The sequence below is a fragment of the Salmo salar genome, chromosome 15 (genome assembly GCF_965601325.2).
Source record: "Salmo salar chromosome 15, fSalSal1, whole genome shotgun sequence".
NCBI lineage: Eukaryota > Metazoa > Chordata > Actinopteri > Salmoniformes > Salmonidae > Salmo > Salmo salar.
In genome coordinates, this window is record NC_138305.1 from 90,492,502 (window position 1) to 90,508,938 (window position 16,437).

The following is a 16,437-nucleotide window of genomic DNA, read 5'->3' on the forward strand; positions in this document are numbered from 1 at the left end:
AAGATAAGCATTCCTGCAACATTTATTTGGTTGAAAGACTATTTGAACCTTGAAATTAAGCTAGTTGATTTGCACCCAAATTGACCATTTTAGTTTTATAGGATTCAATCCAAAGAAATTGTCAAACGCCACCCACGGATCTCCCACACCCCACGCCAATCCCACCCTAACGAGTATCAATTTTCTGTCTCACGAGTAGTATGGCGATGCGGCTTGGAGTATTGTTTCTTCATCTTACGTAATGTATTCTCAGTGAATTTGGTGATATCATTTATCTGTACAGAAAAAAATTAAGTTATTGAAGTTGTTAGGTTTATGTCCCATCCTACATCCTGATATTACCAGTTTCTGACCACTAGAACCTGGTAATAAAAATAAAAAAAATCACATGGGGATAGTTCAGCCAAATTACAAAATCGCATATTGGTTTCCTTACCCTGTAAGCCAGGTGTTCCCAAACTCTTTTTTTTGGTCCCTCGACCCCATGTTGATATAAAAACAATCAAGACCCTACCATGTAAAAACAAAAAAACAGCAAGTTCACTAAGAATACATTACATAGGATGAAGAAACAATACTCCGAGCCGCAGATCCATACTACTTGTCAGACACAGAGAACTGATACTATATACTTGTTGTTGGGGTGTGGCGGGTCCAAATTGGATGTTAGGTACTATATTTATATTAATCCTATAAATTGAAATGGCCAATTTGGGTGCAATCAATTATCTTAATTTCTCAGTCCAAATTATATTTCAATCAAATAATGTTGTTGGAATGCTAACGTTTCTAACAAACAATTCAGAACAATCTTGAGGTGGTGGGTGTCATTCCTCTTTCTTGTGCTTGAGGTGGCCACATAATTGTTCTGACTCTATCCTCCCCGCCCTGAAAATGTTTTATTTTTGTTGTGGCCACTGACTACTTCCTCCCAGCCCTGTCATGTAATACTGTCTCTCTGTCCTTCCCGTCCACACCCTTGGATGTGTAACTTGAGTTTAGTTTTTAAAGGGCTGACTGAGTTCCAGAAAACGAGTTAACCCACATGGCGGACACACCTACACAGCCTGTCAGTCACTTCCACTGCTCTAGGGCCTGAGTGAGTTGAGCAGTCTTTGTTTAACATTCTTTTTTTTATTTCAAGAAGAATGCAGGCCTACTTGATTTTTTTTCTTTTCTTCCTGGAGTTCGTCCCATCCATTTAATTTCTCTTGAGTATGTTGAGGCATGGAGAAAGACTTAAACTCTTGAGCTGTTCTGGTTCAAAGCCCTACAGTCACATAATCTGTGCATTCTGTGAAGACTGGACACATAAAGGCAGCTGGCTGACCCATTTTGTTGCATAATCTCTTTAGCCACACGGCAGGTAACTGTAATTGAATGGCGTGTCTGTCTGGATGAGGGTTAATGCTGGGGTTAAACACTGAATGCTGGTTAGTCTCAGACTGGCATTCATCCACAGTGATAGTGGAATTTAATGTATCTGGGTTTAGTGGTCAGGAAGAGTGGTTACCTTTTGACTTGGGGTGTTGTCGAACACGTTTGCATGTTGTTGACCTCTAATTGACCAAAAAGAAGCGCCCTTCCTTCCCTACTTTACAGAACAAGACAAAGGGGAGACATCCTCAATTTCACTGGCTCTGTGAAATCCGGTTGCTTGTGTGAACCCAAGATGGAACATGGCATTGTTAGAGCAGGGTGTAGTGTAGGTACTAAAGGCCAACAGTTCCCTGTTAGCTATGTTGTCTCATCAGAGGAACCCACACGGAGGCTTAAGTCTACTGGAACAATTTAGAACAGCGAGATGGAGTGGAAAGGAAGAGGAGGATAGAGACACAGTGAGAGGGACAGAGTGGTCATTCACTGTTAACATAGGCTCTGCCAGTCCATGCTGAGAATCTTGTTTACACAGACATGGTTCAGTCTTGTTTATAGGTTAAGCAATGGGATTATGTGTGTTTAATTGGAATTGACATCTCCTGGCTCAGTGGCTTTCCCTGCAAGAGATGACCGCTGCCACACTAAATCTTGAGCAAATCTGCTCAGAACATACATACATACATACATACATACATACAGTTGAAGTCGGAAGTTTACATACACTTAGGTTGGAGTCATTAAAACTCGTTTTTCAACCACTCCACAAATTTATGTTAACGAACTATGGTTTTGGCAAGTCGGTTAGGACATCTACTTTGTGCATGACACAAGTAATTTTTCCAACAATTCTTTACAGATAGATTATTTCACTTATAATTCACTGTATTTCTGTTGAGTCTGCCGATTTAAGAATACGGTGATTGACAGAGTCGAAAGCCTTGGCCAGGTCGATGAATACAGCTGCACAGTATTGTCTCTTATCGATGGCGGTTATGATATTGTTTAGGACCTTGAGCGTGGCTGAGGTGCACCCATGACCAGCTCGGAAACCAGATTGCATAGCGGAGAAGGTACGGTGGGATTTGAAATTGTCGGTGATCTGTTTGGTAACTTGGCTTTCGAAGACCTTAGAAAGGCAGGGTAGGATAGATATAGGTATGTAGCAGTTTGGGTCTAGAGTGTCTCCCCCTTTGAAGAGGGGGTTGACTGCGGCAGCTTTCCAATCTTTGGGGATCTCAGACGATACGAAAGAGGTTGAACAGGCTAGTAGTAGGGGTTGCAACAATTTTGGCGCATAATTTTAGAAAGAGAGGGTCGAGATTGTCTAGCCCAGCTGATTTTAGGGGTGCAGATTTTGGAAAAATGCTTATTGAAATTCTTAATTATCGTGGATTTATCAGTGGTGACAGTGTTTCCTAGCCTCAGTGCAGTGGCCAGCTGGGAGGTGGTGCTCTTATTCTCCATGGACTTTACAGTGTCCCAGAACTTTTTGGAGTTTGTGCTACAGGATGCAAATTTCTGTTTGAAAAAGCTAGCCTTTGCTTTCCTAACTACCTGTGTATATTGGTTCCTAACTTCCCTGAGAAGTTGCATATTGCAGTGGCTATTCGATGCTAATGCAGTACGCCACAGGATGTTTTTGTGCTGGTCAAGGGCAGTCAGGTCTCGCGTGAACCAAGGGCTATATCTGTTCCTGGTTCAGTTTTTTTGAACGGGGCATGCTTATTTAAGATGTAAACTTCCGACTTCAACTGATGTGTGTGTGTGTGTGTGTGTGTGTGCGAAAGTATTCAGACCCCTTGACTTTTTCCACATTTTGTTACATTGCAGCATTTTTAAATTGACTAAATTGTTTTTTCCCCTCATCAATCTACACACAATACCCCATGATGACAAAGTAAAAAGAGGTTTTTAGAAATGTTTGCAAATTTATAATAAAAAAATATATATATTTAATTATTCAGACCTGTACCCAGTACTTTGTTGAAGCACCTTTTGGCAGCGATTACAGCCTCGAGTCTTCTTGGGTATGACGCTACAAGCTTGGCACACCTGTATTTGGGGAGTTTCTCCCATTGTTCTTTGCAAATCCTCTCAAGCTCTGTCAGGTTGGATGGGGAGTGTCGCTGCACAGCTATTTTCAGGTCTCTCCATAGATGTTTGATTGTGTTAAAGTCCAGGCTCTGGCTGGGCCACTCAAAGACATTCAGAGATGTGTCCCAAAGCCACTCCTGCATTGTCTTGGTTGTGTGCTTAGGGTCGTTGTCCTGTTGGAAGGTCAACCTTTGCCCAGTTTGAAGTCCTGAGTGCTCTTTGGCAGGTTTTCATCAAGGATCTCTCTGCCTGTTCGTCTTTCCCTTGATCCTGACTAGTCTCCCTGCCACAGCATGATGCTTCCACCACCATGCTTCACTCTAGGGGTGCCAGGTTTCTTCCAGACGTGATGCTTGGCATTCAGGCAAGTGTTCAATCTTGGTTTCATCAGACCAGAGAATCTTATTTCTCATGGTCTGAGTCCTTTAGATGCCTTTTGGCAAACTCAAAGCGGGTTGTCATGTGCCTTTTACTGAGGAGTGGCTTCTGTCTGGCCCCTCTACCGTAAAGGCCTGATTGTTGGAGTGCTGCAGAGATGGTTGTCCTTCTGGAAGGTTCTCTCTTCTCCTCAGAGGAGCTCTGTCAGAATGACCATCAGGTTCTTGGTCACCTCCCTGATCAAGACCCTTCTCCACCCGATTGCTCAGTTTGTCCGGGAGGCCACTGTGTTCTTGGGGACCTTCAATGCTGCTGCCATTTTTTGGTACCCTTCCCCAGATCTGCGCCATGACACAATCCTGTCTCGGAGCTCTACAGACAATTCCTTAAACCTCATGGCTTGGTTCTTTCTCTGACATGCACTGTCAACTGTGGAACCTTGTGTATATATGAGAGGTGTGTATATATGAGAGGTGTGTGTGTGTCTTTTTTCAAAATCATGTCCAATCAATTGTATTTACCACAGTTGGACTCCAAGTTGTAGAAACATCTCAAGGATGACCAGTAGAAACTGGATGCACTGGAGTTCAATTTCAAGTCTCATATGAAAGGGTCTGAACACTTACATAAATAAGGTATTTTTGAAAGAAAAAATATATATTTTTGCTTTTTCATTGTGGGGTATTGTGTGTAGATTTGTTAGTGCTTTATTTAATACAGTTTAGAATAAGGCTGTAACTTAACAAAATGTGGGAAAAGGGAAGGGGTCTGAATACTTTCCAAATGCACTGTAAAATGCATGCATACACATGTTGGAAAAGCACTGGAAAAACTGGAAAAGCTCTGACTTTGTTGAATGTGTATTCAGTCTGAGTGTGTTCTCTGAACTGAGGAAAAGGAGAATGTGACTGGGTAGAGCCTTTTGTCTAACAAGCATGTGGTGTTTATATTTATTTTATTTACCATGTCAGCCCCAGACTGAGTTTAAAAAAAATCCACACTGCAGGCAGAGATGTTTTGACCCTCTCAGGCTGCTGCAACAACTTAGGCGAAACAACCCACCCATTGGTCTCTTAACTAGCTATTAAAACAAGATCAGAGGACGGGAGCAATACAGTAGTCATTGTTCTACCTGAAGTTTCAAGTGTTTTGCTCCACTTAAACCTTTAACAACCAGCCTCCTCATTGGCCAGTTAATATTCTGTTACTAACCATGAAGTGCTCCTCTCTCTGAACATCAGGCATCACTTTCTCTCTGTGACCTACTCTCTTAATATCTCTGTCCCTCTATTTTACTTTCTGGTGGCTTAAGAACTGGGGGGAGTGATTAATGGTAGTGATGCACCGATATGACATTTTTGGCCAATACCGATAACGGATATTTTACATTTTTGCAGCCTTTTAAGCATTCTAGTACAGTTAAATAGTTAACACACATATGGACGCAGTGGTCTAAGGCACTGCATTTCAGTGCAAGAGGCGTCACTACAGGCCCTGGTTCGAATCACTACAGGCCCACATCCGACCGTGATTGGGAGTCCCATAGGGTGGCACACAATTGGCCCAGCGTCGTCTGGGTTTGGCCGGGGTAGGCCGTCATTGTAAATAAGAATTTGTTCTTAACTGACTTGCCTAGTTAAATAAAGGTTACACACACCACACTGACCAAAAAGTTATATTGTTGGCATTTACGTATGTCACCATTACCAGTAAAACATAATCAAAACCTATTTCTTTCACTTACTTGCTGTGCTGTTTCGTTGTTCATTTGTTCAGTCATTTCATTCTCAACCAGGATTTCTATGGAACGTCATTTGGGTCTTTGCGTGTCAAAGTTACTAGAGGTCGACCGATTTTAATCTGAATTTTTGGACACCGATTTGCCACATTTTTTATTTATTTAGCTAGGCAAGTCAGTTAAGAACATATTCTTATTTTCAATGATGCCCTAGGAACAGTGGGTTAACTGCCTTGTTCAGGGGCAGAACGACAGATTTTTACCTTGTCAGTTCGGGGATTCAATCTTGCAACCTTACAATTAACTAGTCCAACGCTCTAACCACCTGTTTTACATTGCACTCCACGAGGAGCCTGCCTGTTACACGAATGCAGTAAGAAGCCAAGGTAAGTTGCTAGCTAGCATTAAACTTAAAAAACAATCAATCATAATCACTAGTTAACGACACATGGTTGATGCTATTACTAGTTTATCTAGCCTGTCCTGCGTTGCATATAATCGATGCGGTGCGCATTCGCGAAAAAGGACTGTCATTGCTCCAGCGTGTACCTAACCATAAACATCAATGTCTTTCTTAAAATCAATACACAAGTATATATTTTTAAACCTGCATATTTAGCTAAAAGAAATCCAGGTTAGCAGGCAATATTAACCAGGTGAAATTGTGTCACTTGCATTCATTGCACGCAGAGTCAGGGTATATGCAACAGTTTGGGCCGCCTGGCTCGTTGCGAACTAATTTGCCAGAATTTTACGTAATTGTGACATAACATTGAAGGTTGTGCAATGTAACAGGAATATTTAGACTTAGGGATGCCACCCGTTAGATAAAATATCGAACGGGTCCGTTTTTCACTGAAAGAAAAAACGTTTTGTTTTTTGATGATAGTTTCCAGATTCGACCATATTAATGACCTAAGGCTCGTATTTCTGTGTTTTTATTATAATTAAGTCTATGATTTGATAGAGCAGTCTGACTGAGCGGTGGTAGGCACCAGCAGGCTCGTAAGCATTCATTCAAACAGCACTTTCATGCGTTTTGCCAGCAGCTCTTCGCAATGCTTCAAGCATTGCGCTGTTTATGACTTCAAGCCTATCAACTCCCGAGATTAGGCTGGTGTAACCGATGTGAAATGGCTAGCTAGTTAGCGGGGTGCGCGCTAATAGCGTTTCAAACGTCACTCGCTCTGAGACTTGGAGTAGTTGTTCCCCTTGCTCTGCATGGGTAACGCTGCTTCGAGGGTGGCTGTTGTCGACGTGTTCCTGGTTCGAGCCCAGGTAGGAGCGAGGAGAGGGACGGAAGATATACTGTTACACTGGCAATACTAAAGTGCCTATAAGAACATCCAATAGTCAAAGGTATATGAAATACAAATCCTATAGAGAGAAATAGTCCTATAAATCCTATAATAACTACAACCTAACTTCTTACCTGGCAATATTGAAGACTCATGTTAAAACGAACCACCAGCTTTCATCTGTTCCCATGTTCTGAGCAAGGCACTTAAACGTTAGCTTTCTTTCATGGCACATATTGCACTTTTACTTTCTTCTCCAAGACTTTGTTTTTGCATTATTTAAACCAAATTGAACATGTTTCATTATTTATTTGAGGCTAAATTAATTTTATTGATGTATTGTTGTAATTGTCATTATTACAAATAAAATAAAAATCGGCAGAGTTTTAATCGGTATTGGCTTTTTTGGTCCTCCAATCGGTATCGGCGTTGAAAAATCATAATCGGTCGACCTCTAAAAGATACTATTTGACGTGTCAAATAACATTGACCAATCAGGACCTGAAAATGACTGCACGTCACACAATCTAACGCGTTTTTTTTTTACATAGTTATTACACTATCACTCTTAATTCATGTCACATTGATTCATCGATACCTATGCTATGATGCTGGGAAAGTTGTCTCGCGCATATGCAGTGCTGGTCATAAAAAAGCTAGATCATGGGTGCAAACAATGTTCTTCCCCAAAAACATAGCAAAACGACATCTGTTTCAGTAGCTATATAGTTAGCTTTCTAACCGTGATTGGGAGTCCCAACTGTGGGACTCCCAATCTTATTCGATTAATGGTGGTCAGACCCATCTATGTGAAGCTAGCCACAATAGTGGACTTTGCGGTTAGCCTTCAAAAAAAAAGTATGGCATAATTCTACTGTTTGTATTCGTTTGCATCACTGCCAATGACATACTTTTATTTTGAAGGCACACCACAAATTCCACTTGTGCCTAATCATTATTGTGGCTAGCGTCACAACACAACCCGGTCAGGTCAAGCCTCACTAGCTAGATGGCTGCTTATGATGTTAGCTTTGGGCAACAGAGTTAAGTAGCTGGCTAGCTATTTATTTTCATGAACTGAAGTTCAATTTCAATAGGCGAACAACAAGTGGCAAGCTAGCTAATACTTACTCACAAGGATTCCTAAATCATTGCTAAGAATAATGAAAATGACTGCAGTTTCTACTGGTCATTGTTTTCAGGCTTGTTGTATTGGTGCTAGCTAGGTACCAAGCTAAAGCTAGCTACCCCAGAAGTTACGGTCGAATAAATTATGCTTTATTACCAACGCGGTATTGTAAACACATTGTTCGTGGCTGGTGTTTGCTTGTTTGCAGACTTTTTTTTGTACAGCTTTGACAGTGCTACTGTATCTTTTCTGACACTCAAAAGACCCAAACGGCGTTCCATAATGACAGTTTGTCGTGAAGCTAATAGCAGTGATGCTATTACTGTGTAACTCCAATAGGGCAACGTCAGAAAAATAATGCACTTGGTAGTGTGTACCGGTGCTCGACCAGTCGGCGAAAGCCAACATCACCCACGACAGAGAACGGTTGATTGTCAAGGGCAATGAATTCCATTATCTTGGCTTTAATGGATTTCGCCTTTGAGTTCTCTCTCTGAAATGTCCTTACTCTTTCAAATGACTGCTCGACTTGTTGACTGCTCGATCCACACAGCAGACATTGTGGGCTAGGTTAGGAATGCTGTGTTGCACGTAAGCGTAACATTTTACATGGCTTCATTACGTCATGTACCTTCGTTATATAGGTATGCACATCAGCTTTGACATTGGTTTTGCACATCGGGCTTTAAATTAGATATCAGCCGATACCGATGTTGGCATTTTTAGCTAATCTCGGCCGATTCCGATATATTGGAAACATATCGTGCATCCCTAGTTAATGGTGGAGTAAACTGATCTGCGGTGTTGCCATGTTCAGCAGGTGGCCAGGCCTGTGGCCAGGCCTGTGTTATCTCGGTCACTGATGGGGGAGCTGTGGCTGTTTAACAGTCGGACCATAATGCAGCAGGGTGATTGATTTGGAGGTCAGAGGTCAGAAGTCATTAGATGCTGCTGTGGAATGTCTTGGGGCCCCTGCCGGCACCCGCAGGGGCCAGGGCAAGGGAGTAGGTACTAAAGATATATTTTCTGCACCAACTGCTCTGTCCCCTGCAGGAACGGGTCTGATGGTCTGTTTAGAGACCTTTTTAATGCTTCTCCCACATAAAGACAAATATACCAAAGAGTTCAAACATTACACTTTTTATTCATTAGAACATGTGACAATATTTTTTGGGGGACATTCATTAAATTAATTGACAATCTACACAATTTTGCTGTTTGTGTAAGAGTGTGTAAAAAGGTTGCAATGCATAGGAGGCTGGTGGGAAGAGCAATAGGAGGATGGGCTCATTGGAATGAATGGAACAGTCAAATATGTGGTTTCCATATGTTTAATACCATTCCAGTCTTTTACAATGAGCCCGTCCTATAGCTCCTCACATCAGCCTCTGTTGCAATATAGTCTGTGGCTGTAGAGAGGAGTGACAGTAGAGGCACTGAAAGAGAGACCTGGCCCAGCACCTGGTTAACAACCACATCTGGTTTGGTGCACTGTTACACTGCAGCTGCTGGGTGTTCCTCTGAGACTCACTGGGCTGCCCTCCAGCTCCAGCCACTTTGGTCATCACACTACAATAATAGACCTACCTGTCCCAAACATGCCGAGATGGCTTGTGTTGTGTGAATAGCTGCCTGTTTAGATGTAGGCTATTTAGTGACTTGTATACCTTTCCATTGGTCTCTAGTGTGATTGGGACATCATGCAATGGGGAACTTTTGTTGTGCTCTGAGGGGACACCAAGTGCTGTGCCAAAAACATCAACTGCCCACTACATTGTGTCCATACAGCTCCATCAAGCACCAGTCAGATGTTTTGTCACTGTACCACACTGCCAGTTGCTGTTTCAGTTCAGTATTGTGCTCCTGTATATCTAAACATCTCCTAGAAATGTTTTGTGGCTGCAAGTGTCTCTCTATCTCTCTCTCTATCTCTCTATCCTTGTCAAGATATGGCCACATTTTTATGACATTGAAATATGAGTTTAAAATGTGTTGCTAAGGTGAATTTATGTCTAAAATAAAAAAATAAACTAGTTCTGATTGGCTGGGCCTGGCTCCCCAGTGGGTGGGCCTATGCCCACCCATGGCTGCACCCCTGCCCAGTCATGTGAAATCCATAGATAGGGCCCAATACATTAATTTCAATTGACTGATTTCCTTATGAACTGAACTGTGACTAAGTAAAATCTTTGAAATTGTTGCATGTTGCGTTTTTTATATTTTCGTTCAGTATAGATTTCTAAAATGCCTCTTGACTAACGGTCATGTCCTCTCCTTCAGTGTGCCATGTTTTTGCTGTCCTGGAGGATGGAGCATTGGCACAAAACCTACAGGAACAGGAAAGTAAGACCAACATTCCACGCACCCCTCACAGTAGTCTGTCAGAGTTACTGTAGTAGGTGGTCCATGGCTGTGTGTGTTTGTGTAACCCTGTGTTCCCCTCTGTCCCAGTTGAGCAGTATTACACCACCAACATCCAGAAGAACCAGCTGGTGCAAAATGACATCCGCATCGCCAAGAGGCTGCAGGATGAGGAGGAGGAACAGAGTGCTCAGCACAGAGCCCTGAGCCAGGTGTCTAGACAACTGTAAGGGCACTGTGTTCATCTAAATAAACACCTTGCTCGCACACCCGCATTTTTCATCTCACTCTCCTTGTACCCTCGTGTGTTTATTTTACTGTACACTCTGTCACTATTTTAAAAAACTATCTAGACTGTCTCCATAAACAATTCCTACATAATCTAAACGATCGGTGTACTTGTGGACCCCTGGCAATATTGTACTTACTGTATATGAAACACAGGGTGGTTTGGTCTCTGACAGTAATCCATGCCCCTCTCCCCTGTCCCGTCTGTGTACCCAGTGAGGAACAGGATTTGAAGTATGCCCGGATGATCCAGGAGGAGATCCAGAGATGTGCTGATGAGGAGGCTCAGAGGAGGGAGCAGGAGGATGAGGTGAGCTGCAGATGTCTTCTAATTTGATTTGAGGAGAAATTTGAGGTTCATAGTGGTTCTTTACAATACTGATAGTGTACTCACTACTCACTAATCAAGTGGATTTCCACTACATTTACATGTACACTAACTTTCTGTAGATAATGGAATGTCATCATTTGAGTTTCCCTGGCGACCAAATGGCTGGAAATACAGTAATGTGGCTCTGTAATGAATGAGGTCACAGTGGAGCTGAATGCTGCGCTCTCTGGGCCAGGGTTTACCCACTCAGATTTATCTACTCAACCTGAACACTGGGAGACGTCAATCTGAGCAGGCTCAAAGGCCACCACAGAGACAACCTGTGATCTATTATTAATCTGAATGCCAAGTTAAGCAGTTTCCCTGATAATTTACTCTAGGTTATGCTCCATCCCTCCTGCTCTGTCTCACTGAAGGTTAGTGTGAGGAGAAACATGCTAGGTAGATGCAGAGGCTTTATCTGTACCACTTTGTACAATATCATGTCTAAAATGAGTGCATGTAAGTTTCCACTTTCATGTATCATCTAGTTGGTCAACTGTAGAAAAGTAGCAGGAATTTTCAATCTACTGTGTTAGAAAGGAGGTATTTGACAAAGCGATCAGGGAGTTTCATGAAAAGGAGCTTCCTTTTATACATTTACATTTACATTTAAGTCATTTAGCAGACGCTCTTATCCAGAGCGACTTAGAAATTGGTGGATTCACCTTATGATATCCAGTGGAACAACCACTTTACAATAGTGCATCTAAATCTTTTAAGGGGGGGGGGGGGGGGTTAGAAGGATTACTTTATCCTATCCTAGGTATTCCTTAAAGAGGTGGGGTTTCAGGTGTCTCCGGAAGGTGGTGATTGACTCCGCTGTCCTGGCATCGTGAGGGAGCTTGTTCCACCATTGGGGTGCCAGAGCAGCGAACAGTTTTGACTGGGCTGAGCGGGAACTGTGCTTCCTCAGAGGTAGGGGGGCCAGTAGGCCAGAGGTGGATGAACGCAGTGCCCTTGTTTGGTTGTAGGGCCTGATCAGAGCCTGAAGGTATGGAGGTGCCGTTCCCTTCACAGCTCCGTAGGCAATCACCATGGTCTTGTAGCGGATGCGAGCTTCAACTGGAAGCCAGTGGAGAGAGCGGAGGAGCGGGGTGACGTGAGAGAACTTGGGAAGGTTGAACACCAGACGGGCTGCGGCGTTCTGGATGAGTTGTAGGGGTTTAATGGCACAGGCAGGGAGCCCAGCCAACAGCGAGTTGCAGTAATCCAGACGGGAGATGACAAGTGCCTGGATTAGGACCTGCGCTGCTTCCTGTGTGAGGCAGGGTCGTACTCTGCGAATGTTGTAGAGCATGAACCTACAGGATCGGGTCACCGCCTTGATGTTAGTGGAGAACGACAGGGTGTTGTCCAGGATCACGCCAAGGTTCTTAGCACTCTGGGAGGAGGACACAAGGGAGTTGTCAACCGTGATGGCGAGATCATGCAACGGGCAGTCCTTCCCCGGGAGGAAGAGCAGCTCCGTCTTGCCGAGGTTCAGCTTGAGGTGGTGATCCGTCATCCACACTGATATGTCTGACAGACATGCAGAGATGCGATTCGCCGCCTAGTTATCAGAAGGGGGAAAGGAGAAGATGAATTGTGTCGTCTGCATAGCAATGATAGGAGAGACCATGTGAGGATATGACAGAGCCAAGTGACTTGGTGTATAGCGAGAATAGGAGAGGGCCTAGAACAGAGCCCTGGGGGACACCAGTGGTGAGAGCGCATGGTGCGGAGACAGATTCTCGCCACGCCACCTGGTAGGAGCGACCTGTCAGGTAGGACGCAATCCAAGCGTGGGCCGCGCCGGAGATGCCCAACTCGGAGAGGGTGGAGAGGAGGATCTGATGGTTCACAGTATCAAAGGCAGCAGATAGGTCTAGAAGGATGAGAGCAGAGGAGAGAGAGTTAGCTTTAGCAGTGCGGAGAGCCTCCGTGACACAGAGAAGAGCAGTCTCAGTTGAATGCCCAGTCTTGAAACCTGACTGATTAGGATCAAGAAGGTCATTCTGAGAGAGATAGCAGGAGAGCTGGCCAAGGACGGCACGTTCAAGAGTTTTGGAGAGAAAATTAAGAAGGGATACTGGTCTGTAGTTGTTGACATCGGAGGGATCGACTGTAGGTTTTTTCAGAAGGGGTGCAATTATAGATGTAGCTTCTCTCCAGTAAGTTGTAGATGAACTGACCTCTGACCCAGACATAAGGAGAACACTCAGACATATCCCATCCATTACCTCTCTGCTCCTGCCATAGTAGTAAGGCCAGACCAGTCCCTACTATGCACACAGGAGCCAGGCCAGGCCTCACAATATACACAAGCTGGAGTAGACACAGAGAAGAAGTTGTGCATGTTTGAGCAAACATTCAGTGCGCCAGTATAGGACTGTTTAAAGCTAGACTGTTTAGTTGCTACATCAATATTTGGACATCTAAATTAATTATATATACCTGATTCTTGAAGAATAGGACTTATCCAGTGCTTTCAGGAAGTAGTCATACCCCTTGACTTATTCCACAAGTTGGTGTTAAAGCCTGAATTCAAAATGGATTAAATTGTTTTTTTTTCTCACCAATCTACATACTGACAAATAATGACAAAGTGAACACGTTTTAAGAAATGTTTGCAAATGTATTGAAAATGAAATACGCAAATACTAATTTACATATGTAAATATTCAAACCCCTGTCATTAATTTATAGAAGCACATTTGGTGGCGACTATAGCTTTGAGTCGTCTTGGGCATGTCTATCAGCTTTGCAAATGTGGTTTTGGGATTTTTCTTCCTTGCAGATTTTCTCAAGCTCTGCTGTTCACCACCACTCCCCATCTAATTTAACAATCTTCCAAGTCTTTCCACAGATTTTCAATGAGATTCAAGTCTGGGCTTTGGCTGGGCCATCAAGGGCTTTCACATTCTTGTTTCGATCCATTCCAGCGTTGCTTTGGCTGTATGCTTGGGGTCATTGCCCTGTTGGAATGTAAATCTTTGCCCCCAGACTAAGGTCGTTTGCACTCTGAAGCAGGTTCTCATTAAGGATTTGCCTGTATTTGGCTCAATTCATTGTTCCCTTTATCCTGACCAGTCAGTCTCCCAGTCCCTGCCGCTGAAAAGCATCCCCAGAGCATGATGCTGTCACCATCATGCTTCACGGTAGAGATGGTGTTATACCGGTGATGAGCTGTGCCTGGTTTTCTCCAGAGATGGCACCTTGCATTCAGGCCAAATAGTTGAATTTGTCTCATCAGACCACAGAATATTTTTCCTAATGCTCTGAGTCTTTCACGTGCCTTTTTGCAAACCGCAGGCGTGTGCCTTGTTCTTAGGAGTGACTTCCGTTTGACCGCACTCCCATAAAGCCCAGATAGGTGCGGAGTCTGGGTAGTTTCATATTTTATTTTCTATTTCTCAGTGATGCTCACTGTGCTCTTGGAAACTTTCAACACTCTAGAAATTGATTTATTCCCTTCCTCAGATATCCAGTGCATTTGGAAAGTATTCAGACCCATTATCTTTTTCCACATTTTGTTACTTTACAGCTTTATTCTAAAATAGATTAAAATGTTTTCCCCTCGTCAATCTACAAACAATAACCCATAATGACAAAGCAAAAACAGGTTTTATAAATGTTAGCAAATGTATTTAAAAAAAAAAAAAAATCCGGAAATGTCACATTTACATAACTATTCAGACCTTTTACTCAGTACTTTGTTTAAGCACCTTTGGCAGCGATTACAGCCTCAAATCTTCTTGGGTATGGCGCTACAAGCTGGGCACACCTGTATTTGGGGAGTTTCTCCCATTCTTCTATGCAGATCCCCTCAAGGTCTGTCAGGCTGCACAGCTATTTTCAGGTCTCCAGAGATGTTCGATCGGGTTCAAGTCCGGGAATCTGGCTGGGCCATTCAAGGACGTTGATACTTGTCCCAAAGCCACTCCTGTGTTGTCTTGGCTGTGTGCTTATGGCCACTCCAGATGTGATGCTTGGCATTCAGGCCAAAGAGTTCATGCTTGGTTTTGTCAGACTGTAAATCTTGTTTCTCATGGTCTGAGTCTTTAGGTGCCTTTTGGCTTGCCCCACCACCACAGAAAGCACTGCGCTAGGCTGAAACACATTTTGGAGCTGCCTCACTCAAGAAAACAAAAGAGGCCCTGTTTGTGTGTGGCTTTTTTAACGTGTATATGTATGTATATGTATGTATGAGTATCTATATCTATATATCTCACACACACACACACACACACACACACACACACACACACACACACACACAGTGGGGAGAACAAGTATTTGTTTGATACACTGCCGATTTTGCAGGTTTTCCTACTTACAAAGCATGTAGAGGTCTGTAATTTTTATCATAGGTACACTTCAACTGTGAGAGACGGAATCTAAAACAAAAATCCAGAAAATCACATTGTATGATTAAGTAATTCATTTGCATTTTATTGCATGAGATAAGTATGCACGCACCACTTTTCCGTTTTAGAATTTTTTGTAACAAGTAACTTTTTCACTTCACCAGTTTGAACTATTTTGTGTATGTCCATTACATGAAATCCAAATAAAAATCAATTTAAATTACAGGTTGTAATGCAATAAAATAGGAAAAACGCCAAGGGGGATGAATACTTTTGCAAGGCACTGTAAGTCAAAACTGTAACTCGGCAACTCAGGAACATTCACTGTCTTCTTGGAAAGCAACTCCAGTATAGATTTGGCCTTGTTTAAGTTATTGTCCAGCTGAAAGGTGTCTGGTGGAAAGCAGACTGAACCATTTTTTTCCTCCAAAATTTAGCCTGTGCTTAGCTCAATTCCATTTATTTTTAATGCTGAAAAACTCCCTAGTCCTTGCTGATGAAAAATATACCCATAACATGATACTGCCACCACTATGCTTAAAAATATGGCGTTGTACTCAGTATTGTATTGAATTGCTTTGCCACATTTTTTTCAGTATTACTTTAGTGCCTTGTTGTAAACGGGATGCATGTGTAACAGTTTAGGTTCCGTCCCTCTCTTCACCCCAACCTGGGCTTGAACCAGGGACCCTCTGCACACATCAACAACTGACACCCACGAAGCATCGTTACCCATCGCGCCACAAAAGCCGCGGTCCTTGCAACGCAAGGGGAACGACCACTTCAGGTCTCAGAGCGAGTGACGTCACCGATTGAAACGCTATTAGCGCGCACCACCGCTAACTAACTAGCCATTTCACATCGGTTACACATGTTTTAGAATATTTTTATTCTGTACAAGCTTCCTTCTTCTCCCTCTTGTCAATTAGGTTAGTATTGTGGAGTAACTACAATGTGGTTGATCCATCCTCAGTTTTCTCCTATCACAGCCATTAAACTCTGTTTTAAAGTCACCATTGGCCTCGTGATGAAATCCCTGAGCGGTTTCCTTC

The 16,437-nt window shown here is 43.0% G+C and overlaps 1 protein-coding gene across 7 annotated transcripts in view; it reads left to right on the top strand.

The window, feature by feature from the left end:
- LOC106572391 (uncharacterized) overlaps positions 1–16,437 on the top strand; it is a 38,378-nt gene that overhangs the window by 5,679 nt on the left and 16,262 nt on the right. For 5 of the 7 annotated variants that reach the window (XM_082962139.1, XM_082962138.1, XM_082962137.1 and 2 more), the window contains exons 3-5: positions 10,298–10,360; positions 10,469–10,604; positions 10,883–10,976. In XM_082962139.1, coding sequence (XP_082818265.1) covers positions 10,298–10,360; positions 10,469–10,604; positions 10,883–10,976 — 293 coding nt within the window. Of the gene's footprint in view, positions 1–968; positions 1,100–1,130; positions 1,367–10,297; positions 10,361–10,468; positions 10,605–10,882; positions 10,977–16,437 lie in introns of those variants that run through there. The other 2 variants (XM_082962140.1, XM_082962142.1) reach the window with 2 other exon arrangements.